Genomic DNA, 10455 nt, shown 5'->3' with positions numbered 1-10455 from the left:
TCAGGTTTCATTTAGCATCATTTAAATCTCTTTCTTCTGCATCTGGATGCTCACTCTGAACTCTGCTGCCTGTCATCCTCACCTCATCCAGACGCCTGAATGCACCTAAAGTGCAGTTGTTGTGATCTGATTGGCTGCTTTGCTGTTTATGTTAACCCTCTATGGCATGACTTTTTGTTTTTTTGGGGAAAAAATATTTTCCTGCATTTTTTGGGAGCTTATTGGCCCTTAATTACATATCAATCATAAAATTGGACCCTGATGCCTCCCGGAACCGGATTTGGGTTTGTTGCCTCAGGGCAACATTGTGCTACAAGGGGTCTAAAATGCAAAGTTTTCTACAGTGATTATGATAAATGAAATACAAATCAAACAAAAACTATATTCATAAAAACACTTTTTTTGACAAAAATAAATCAGACATGGTTCCAACTCACCAAATATAAAATAAACGACTAACTTTCATTAATGAATGGTACATTTGAGCAAATTACTAAAACGCGCATTTGTGTGTTTGTACATGTGTATGTTTGGCAGAGTTAGAATCACTAAGGATGTTGAAATCAGTCTATTTCCCCATTATATGTTAAACATCAGGAAGGAATTTCTTGCTGATGTGAAAAAATTGTATATCACATTTTTGGCACTTGATTATTGGCGTACCTGGGAATCACCATCTGTTTATCTGATTATCTATGGGTTGTAGTGACCAGATTCACATCAGTCTTTGTAGTTCTGATTCTTTGTTAGAATTTGAGCCAAGCACAGGATAATATTTTCATCAGCTCCCATATCTGGTAGATTTGGTGGTTGCACAACTCGCTCTGTATAGGTTGTAAGGAACACCATCTGCACCAGCCATATGAAGTTCCCTGCAGACCCGTATATTTGGGTTCAGCAGGTATTGCTTCAGTCTTTGCCTGCCTTGAAATGGGGCCATTTGTTCATTGATGACCAGCTCTTCACCCTTTGGGACTGAAGTCAGTTTTGAGGATAAACAAACAATGAAATAATGGTTGTACAATGGATCCTCATGTTTTCATTGGAAATGACCCCAACTTCTGAACCATGCACCCTTTGTCCATGAAATGACCTTGCATCCATCTCCTGTTGCTGTTAGTCAATAATAAAGTACATAAATTGGCTGTGATAATTATTTTGTAATCAATTGAATATCATCACATTAGAATAATATTGTCTGCACAGAAGGGCCCTAACTGTGCAATGTTGCCCTGAGGCAACAAACAAAAAAACACAGTTTTTGCATATAAATAATTTAAAAAATTGTCTTGAAATGATCTATATTGCTTCTTTACATATTCACAGATATGAAAATATTTTTAGTTAGAGTGACCCAAATTTAAACATGAAGAAAAGTGATGTATAACTTACAGGTAGGAGGCAAGGTGTAGCATGCACCTTCGCTTCATGAAAAGGACTGCTGCTCTTCTAAATAAAAGGTCACATGGACCTCAATACCTATTTTATTTGGACAGAAATGTGTCTGGAGGTATTTTAAATCATCAAACCCCAAAAATAACACAAAGGAGCAACGTGAGGGACAGATTTGTGGTTTGTTGCCTGAGGGCAACGGTATGCCATAGAGGGTTAAGCAGTATTCAGGTGTACCCAATGATGTGTTTGGTGAGTGTCAGAGTTGACACCTATTACACACAGCACATAACACAGGAAAGACAAGAGAAAGTTAGATTCTTAATACTCGCGAGGAGAACAGACAGAGATGTGCTCAGTTACAAATCTCCAACTGCTCTGAAGCACATTTGCCTGCCCCTCTCTTTTTATTGTCTTTAGGATCCCTAATCACAGAGAGCGCTGTAACTCTAAAGGGAGGGGAAAAGACACTTCATCACACAGTCACAGCGCCAAGATTATCGCTAACTAACAACACAATCTATCTCGCACTAGCTTATCCAGTTCCTGACCCAGGATCAAGCAGTATAAGTTGTACATCTTCACGGCGATGGTTTTATAGCTATCTAAGAGGTCAAAGCAGGCCGTTCTGAGAAGAGCTGCTGTCACTGCTCTTCTTCAGAGAGGCCTCCTCTGAGGAAGGAAGCAGAGTGATTAACAATACAGAAACATTCCTTAAAACCTATGACTAAACTAAATAAGTAAGAATACATAAACTAAGAACATAATAAAGATATACCAAATAGTTGATAATAATACAATTTACCTAACATTCCCCCCTGTTTATCAAATATTTGTTCTAAGTCTCACATCCCTTCTAAACAGCCACTTCAAATGATTTTCAGCTGGGGGTTTATTTGTTTTAAGAACACAAATATTTTTACTCTCAAGGGTTGTACTCAGTTCAAAAACTAGGATCTAAATACATGTGAGGGGATTCCTCAGCAGAGGATTCTTTGTCAGACTCATAATGTTTTACGAACAAAGGATACATCTGTGCCATCCGGTCCTCCATGGGCAAAATTGCTGTGGTGATGATACGGTTAAACAAAGAACGCAGGCAAAAAGTACAACGGCATTCACACAAGGTTAGAATGGCAGCAAAGACTGCCATTGATACTAAAGCAGAGGACACAAGGGTTCGGTACCTTCCAACAACCTCCAACCATGCATCCCACATAGAGGTGTTTGCTCCAGAGGCTTCCTTCATTTTGCCATTCAGGGTTCGGTGCCCCGTAATGGTCTCCACCAGGCTCCCATCGGCTGCTGCGTTGGTTGGCAGGTATATACAACATCTTTCTCCAAAGATAACACACACCCACCCTTGTCTCAGCTAGCAACATGTCAAGAGCTATACAGTTTGGAAAGCCATCAGTGAAGTAGCGGCCAGCTGCTCATGAACCGCCTCGAACTCAGCCTGTGTCTAGTTACCTAGTTTGGCACGTTGTAATGAATGAAATTGATTCCGTCTACACCGTTGTTCACAGTACATCACCAACAAACTGTAGATTCAAAACCTGATCGGTCAAAATTGGTGAGGGACTCGGATGGCATGGATGTATGTAGACACACATGTTCCCATGACAGCTCTCGTTTCTGGAAAGGGTAAGACAGAACATGTGTTAGATCGGTTTCAGACATAGGATAAACAGATACAGGCAATAAAGAGACTGGAGCACAGAAACCTGTAACCTTTCAGGGTAACTTATCTAAAAGCCTGTCATTATCACTCCACCACCAGACATCTCTCCAAAATATGACTTATGTAAAAATCCAAGTCACTGACAGAAAGTTTACTTCAGTTAAAGTCTTAAAGCAACTGAAATGTCTCGTCTTTAAGTATGGAAATTACTGTAATAATGGATCTACTCAAGTAAGGTAATGAAAAGTATAAGTAAAAAGTAAAACAAGGCAAATGCATTTTGAATGACTTCTTTTTTATTTATATACTGGTAAATTTGTCAAATAAACTTAAAGTAATGTACACAACCAAGTGCAGGCAAAATTAAACTTGCTAATAGATATACCTGCAGGCATCATTTAGTTAAAAATTAGGCGCTTTACCTATACAAGGTTAACTTAACCTAGTTTACAACTGAACCAGCTTCTTAGTATCCCCTCCAGGACAGAACATACAAAGGTTTTGTAAGCCTTAAGTTTTCCCTTCAAGTAAGGTTAGTAATGAAAATGAGAAAAATAAAAAGTCCGTACAGAAAATGCGGCCAACATGAAAGGCAGGCAAGGCCAGTAAGTTCATCAAAAATTGTCATAATTATTTATGCTTTCCTTTTAGAAAGGAATCTTTTCATCAGTTACTGCAAGAGGAAATATTGAACATAAATCCTACAAGTGCTTTTAGGATTAGTTTTACTCATCATTAAGAATTACTTTTTAATGATTGCTAGGGTTGCCCATAGTAAATGTCTTGGTTCCATACATACTACACAATCTTGCTTGACTAATTTAAAAGCCTGATCTACCATTAATAATAAGAATAATAAAATAATAAGCAGTTATTATTTTGTCCCGGCTGAAAACATAAAATGAAAATAAAAAACAAAATTTTTATTCGCCATTTCAGTAATGTTTAAGTTCGTTCGGCTCCTAAGGATGCTCCAGGGTTGTGGACAATCTTCACCAGTTTTGAGACGGTCAAACTATTTGGTTTAGCCCCCTTTGCAACCTGGCCTTTGCCCTGTAGGTCAGTGAGCCTCCGGAACTTATTCTGTCTTTTTTTCTTTTTTACTTCTGAGCTGAAATGACCTTTCTGCTATTTTTATGGCTGTGGGAGTAGTCAGCAGCACCTGGTACGGCCCGTCCCACTTAGGAAAATACGCCGAGATGAGAGTATAGGCCAAAATAGTTTGTTTCTGTTTATTTAAGTTAGCTTCTCATATAATCAGCTTAAGTAGCTTCCTCATCTATTTACCATTGATTATTAAACTGTGACAATCTATACAGTCTTCCAAATAATGTTTTTAAAAAGGTGTAAGTTTTGATGTACTTGTAATGTTAATGTATAATTTTACCAAGTCTAAACATTGCGTCCAGGGCCTACTAGTTCCTCCAATACATGTTTTAATCTGCTTTTCACAGTACCATTTGTTCTTTCCACCAACCCTGCACTCTAAGGATGATAAGCACAGTGGGTTTTTCAATGTCATTCCCACATCACTTGTCACTGTAATCAGTCTGTGGAATGTTGTATATTGCGCAGATTGAACAAGTTCTACAAAAAATTTTCGAATGAGAAATAAATCTATAAGTAGTATAATACTGATGTACTTGTCCGACCATTCCCCCTGTCGAGACATGTGACACACCATGGCTCGATATTGCAGCCCATTTATAGATTTTTTGGTAAAATATTTATTATTGTTGCTCCTTTCTTCGTCCATAATTCTTTTTCATTTTGTGGACTTGCTTGTTGCATTTCACGTAGAACTTTTGATCACAAGATTGAACTTTCTTCTAAATGCAACACTGTTACTGTTCCTGTCGCTGCTTGTTTTGCCATCTTATCAGCGACCGCATTCCCCAGGGACACTCTGTCTGTCCCTGCAGTGTGTGCCGCACATTTGCAGATTGGTAGTTGCTTTTGGAGTTGTACAGCTTCAAGTAATTCTTTTAACAATTCTGCATGTGTCACTGGTTTTCCTGTTGATGATATCATACCTCTATATTGCCAATATTGTGCAAAAGTATGAACAGTTGCAAACGCATACTGACTGTCAGTATAAATCGTTACTGTTTTATCCTTCATAAGTTTACAGGCTGTGGTAAGTGCGATTAATTCTGCAGCTTGGGCTGAGTAATGTGAAGGGAGCTTTTCAGCTTTTAGCATTGTCTTATCAGTTACCACTGCATACCAAGTTTGAGTTTTTCCTAGTTCATCTTTCTTTGAAGAACCATCTACAAAAAGTGTTTCACCTTTGTCTAATGGTAAATCTTTTAAATCGCTTCTACTTCTAGCTGTTTGTTTTGCTAAAAAGTTTTATCTGCAGTAATAGTGCTGATACCGCGTGTGGTACTTTTAGCATTAATGGATGGAATAGTACAATAGAAGCGCTAACTTCAACAGCCATGGAAGCAGCAATAACAGCCCTCACACAGTGAGGCAACGCACACGCCACACTATCTAGGTTTGAGGAGTAATATGCGACCGGTCTCATTTTATCACCATGTTGTTGTGCTAGTACCGAGGTCACGAAATGACCTTTGCAATCCACCGTCTGAACAAAAGGTTTTTGTTAACTTGGTAAAGCTAGGGCAGAGGTTGACACAAGGGCCTGCTTTATATTTTGAGATTTTCACTATACATTAATTTGTTTAAAGGTGCCACAATTTCCGCATAATTAGGCACCAATTTATATTATATTATTTTTATCACCTCATTTCCCTTTCCCCCCCCGTTTAACACATGGCATTGCCCATGTGTCACAGTCACGTAAGCTTCTAATAAAGTGTTTGGGAGGACAGGTGAACTCATAGGTTCACTATAGAAGATATTTTAGCAGACAGTCTTTTAATTGCAGGATTATATTTTGGTTATTCTTTGTTAAATTCAGCAGCTTTCAACATTTCTATCGAATTCCTCTAGAATAAAAATGTCCATCTTTAAATTAACCAAACCTCAAATCCTCTAATCCAAGATTTTTCTTTTGAATTTGACTATAAATCAAATCTAGATTAAAATGTTTTAGACTGAAATCTAGAAAGTGTTGCTGTCATTCACAATCATCAATTTTTAGTAGCCAGTTATCTCTATCAGGTTGCTTAAAATCTCAGACTTTCACTTAACCTTGCATTTCAGACAAGTTAACAACGTAAGTTATTTATATCTAATATGAAATGGTCAATAGTTTCATCCGTTACTCAATTCTTTAGCAGCTTTTCTTTATAGAACTAACTTGCATTCATAAAAGCATCAACAAAAAATCACACGAAAACCAAACTAATTTCAATCAATTTTGAGATTCTTTATAGGATTAAACTCTAAATTAAATTTGAGCTAAATTCAATTATCAATTATTTTCAGTATTTAGAGGCGTTTAATTTATTTCCACAATAATATTTCTTAAAATGAATTGTCTGTCACTTGTGAGTTTTAAACCTAACTTTAGTAACGTTAAAATATATATATATATATGTTTATGCACCGGTATCGCACAGAAAGTCAATTTCTTTTATGATTCTACTTAACGTATCCCAAGCTGCACACATGTCCACCATTACATCAATTTGGTGTGGTGGTTTGTCTTTTTGGGGTGTGATAAACTCTGATCATGCTGAGGATTACTCCTGTTTGAGGTCTCCTCACTCCACCACCCCTCCTGTTGTTCCGTGCAGCAATCTTTGAAGGGCAGTTTTTTGCCCAGTGGCCAGTACCGCCACAAATCCAGCAGCCATTTGGACTGCGTGGATTTTGTGGGGTATCATTTTTTGTTCGTCGCCTAGTGCGACCTCCTCTGTCTCTGCTTTTTCTGTGGCCTTTCATCGGGCCGTTGAAAAAGGCAGAGGTTCCTAAACCTCCAAATTCATCCAGCTGAAAAACATCTAATCCTTGATTAGGTTTTTCAAAGATTTTTTCAGCATGAATTGCCCACGTGGTTAACTGTGAGACAGGGACAGTTTCAATTTCAACCAGGTGTTTTCTTATCCATCTCCCAATTTCAGGGCGAAAGCCTGTCAGCAAAGCATTTTTCAGTTGCTGTTGATATGCACTGGTGTCATCTTCATTAAAAGTTATCCCACTATGTATTTTAAACTCTTTTTCAAAATGCAAACAGAAATCATCTACTCCTTCTCCAACTATTTGTTTTATCCCTGCCAAGTGGCGGTAATTTGCTTTTTTGCGAAAATTTCTTTTGACTCTTTCACATAATGGATCCCATTGTGCTTTGAATGCTTCACTCAGTTCTGGATTAGCTCCCATAGGGTATTTTATTGGGCCTAATCTACCATTTTGATCAGTTATTTTTCCCGTATAATTCCCTCTTACTTTTGCCCAGTCTTTCCCTAGTGAGGACATTGCAGCTTCCCCTGCTTCTGTCCCATTTAATCTATAGGAATGAATTAATCCAGTCATGTCTTCTACCCATATATCGGGATCCTCTGCTGCAGGTGTTATTCCTTCCACAGCCTTCCTGGCTTCTTCTAAGGTCCAGGGTCTGAAAACATATAAGTCTTGGGCCCCTTCGTCTAGTGAGGGGTACAGTCGTGCTGCTGAGACCGCAGCAGCTGATACTGGGGCAGACGGAGCTGCTGCAGCGGCGGGGGGAGGGGTGGCTGCAGGAGCTTGCGCTCCCAGCACCGCTACAGCAGTCCGTGTGCTTTCTTTTGTTCTTACAAATAAGTTCTCGGATTCTTTTAACCATAATTTAGCACAACTCAACTCCTCCTCCTTTTTCGCCTTTTTTCTTCCTCTTTTTTCCATTACACTGTTCTCCAAAGTTTTTACTACAATTTGCCATTGTTCAAATTTTAATTTCCCCTCTACTCCATATTTCTTCTTCCATTTTGTCATGTATACAGTGCTACCAGGAAACCTGGACAGCATGTACTTCTCATCCCCTTCGGGACCCTCAGCGAGTGAGGAATTACAAGAATTCGTGTTTCCCATTATTTAAAGTACTTGCAATTTTAATTTGAAAAATTATTAATTTATTTACCTTTGGTTTTCTATTTTAGCTTCAAAAATTTATTTATTTAAATTTGGTCCAGGTTCGTTGACTCCTAGGGAGTCCTATGAACTGGAGATATTGTTTCAGTAGGCCAGCAATTAAAAATACCTTGTTGTGGTATTCTCCACTTCAACTCTTTCGAGTGGGAGAATCTTGCCTTTGCATCCACAAGAGGTTTGCTGCTTACAACCCTACTGTTTTATATGAGGTAAAATACCGAGTGGTATTTAAACCTCCAATCACTCTCACTTCCACACTTTTTGTTACGGAAATTAAGCGCCTGTTTTTCGCCGGACTCCGCAGTCCGTTACCACGGGTATTAGACAGGCCCCGCAGCCTAACAGGACAAGGTCTCCAACCTTGCACGGAAATTAAGCGCCTGTTTGTCGCCGGACTCCGCAGTCCGTTACCACGGGTATTAGACAGGCCCCGCAGCCTAACAGGACAAGGTCTCCAACCTTGCACAGCACCAGGCTCCGTCCGCCTGTTACACGAAGACTTTGCGCTAGGACTTTCGCTATCCTACGCGGATTTTGTGCATTAATTTAGTTACCTGTTAGAGTCTAGAATTTCCAGGGTTTTATATACGCGCAATGACCCCCAGTCACTCGCCACACTTTTTTTTTTTTTTTTTTTTTTTCTTTATTTTAAAACAAGAATCACTCACCCCTGTTGCCTTTCCTTGGAGTCTCGTCAACCTTCAGATCCCAGCAGGCAGGCAGAGTGTCAGCCCTTGAACAGGTTCTGAAAAGCTTCCACTAGGAAGCTTGCCGTGCACGGTCTCTACTGGCATCTACCTTACCCGCTGGAATCCTTCCGGTATGTTGAGATCCGGCTCGAAGGACCAAATTATGTCAGAGTTGACACCTATTACACACAGCACATAACACAGGAAAGACAAGAGAAAGTTAGATTCTTAATACTCGCGAGGAGAACAGACAGAGATGTGCTCAGTTACAAATCTCCAACTGCTCTGAAGCACATTTGCCTGCCCCTCTCTTTTTATTGTCTTTAGGATCCCTAATCACAGAGAGCGCTGTAACTCTAAAGGGAGGGGAAAAGACACTTCATCACACAGTCACAGCGCCAAGATTATCGCTAACTAACAACACAATCTATCTCGCACTAGCTTATCCAGTTCCTGACCCAGGATCAAGCAGTATAAGTTGTACATCTTCACGGCGATGGTTTTATAGCTATCTAAGAGGTCAAAGCAGGCCGTTCTGAGAAGAGCTGCTGTCACTGCTCTTCTTCAGAGAGGCCTCCTCTGAGGAAGGAAGCAGAGTGATTAACAATACAGAAACATTCCTTAAAACCTATGACTAAACTAAATAAGTAAGAATACATAAACTAAGAACATAATAAAGATATACCAAATAGTTGATAATAATACAATTTACCTAACAGTGAGTTTATGCATCACTTTTAAATCTTGAAGAAACATATAAATCCCTCTGAGGTCTTCAAAAGAAATTAGATGAAAGGACAGTGTGAGGAATATGAGGGCTGCATATTAAATGAGAGCATGCTCCAAAATTCACCTCAAGTCAGCTGAATGTCTGAGGAATAATTCATAAGCTGTTCATGTTTACTAAGTATTCAAGCTCCCACATGTTTGGATTTGCTAATATTTTTTACAGTCAGGCTCGGTGACACCTGTGTAGTCAGACAAATTAACTCAATTACCTCAGTTATTCTGTTTCCTTCCTTCAGCTTGAACCGCCCCTAACTGCAGCAGGAGCATAGAGACATAACAGGAAGACATGCCAGCTGTGACATACAGGGCAAACCAAATTTCAGCACAAAGAATACTAACAATCTGCCAGGCGGTGTGGGATTGTGAGAAAGCGGACAGACTGGCGTGTTGCTGCGTTCAAGTATGAGAGCAGAATACTGATGGACTCCTCAGGCTGCTGGTGGTTTGTTTAGCCCTCTGAGTTCAGTTGCTCAGTCTTAAGAGGGGAGTCCAATCATAAGTCAAACACTTTACCGTGTTGACTGGCAGACAGTGACAAGAAAGCAATCCTCATTTTTGATTCAAAAGGGAGCCTGTACGGTCCAAGAAACAAGCACAGTTGGCAGAGAGTCGAAAGCAGATTATCACTTTCATCACCCCAAAATCTTTTGAAGCTATGCAACAGTAGGCACAGTCCTTGAACCTGAAAAGTATGAGTCAGCCTTAAAAATGAAAGAATCCAGTCCGCTTTGTATTCAGTGTCCCACAGTAAAATGTAAATTCAGATGCACCAGACTGCATCAATATTCAGGTTGGAGCTTTGTTAAAAGAGCGAACATGCATGTAGATAATTGGTTTGCATTACAGTTGCTGTATCTGGGAGCA

At 39.4% G+C, this 10455-nt stretch overlaps 1 protein-coding gene and 1 long non-coding RNA gene across 2 annotated transcripts; both read right to left on the bottom strand.

Moving 5' to 3' along the window:
* Positions 1 to 1710: 1710 nt before the first annotated feature.
* Positions 1711 to 9523, bottom strand: LOC148156694 (uncharacterized). Its single transcript, XR_015764444.1, has 2 exons — positions 8782 to 9523; positions 1711 to 3027 (listed from the first exon to the last, which is right to left on the bottom strand). It is a non-coding gene; the product is annotated as an uncharacterized LOC148156694 (long non-coding RNA).
* LOC148156695 (uncharacterized) lies at positions 4407 to 8164 on the bottom strand. Its single transcript, XM_088009355.1, has one exon. It carries the CDS (start codon positions 8051 to 8053, stop codon positions 6668 to 6670), a length of 1386 nt encoding a protein of 461 aa, XP_087865481.1. The 5' UTR covers positions 8054 to 8164; the 3' UTR covers positions 4407 to 6667.
* Positions 9524 to 10455: the final 932 nt, after the last annotated feature.

Source organism: Poecilia mexicana, unplaced genomic scaffold (genome assembly GCF_051168715.1).
Source record: "Poecilia mexicana isolate PSO_F unplaced genomic scaffold, ASM5116871v1 scaffold_10, whole genome shotgun sequence".
Classification (NCBI taxonomy): Eukaryota; Metazoa; Chordata; class Actinopteri; order Cyprinodontiformes; family Poeciliidae; genus Poecilia; species Poecilia mexicana.
Note: the sequence above shows the minus strand (reverse complement) of the source record. Positions and strands in the feature narration are given on the sequence as shown.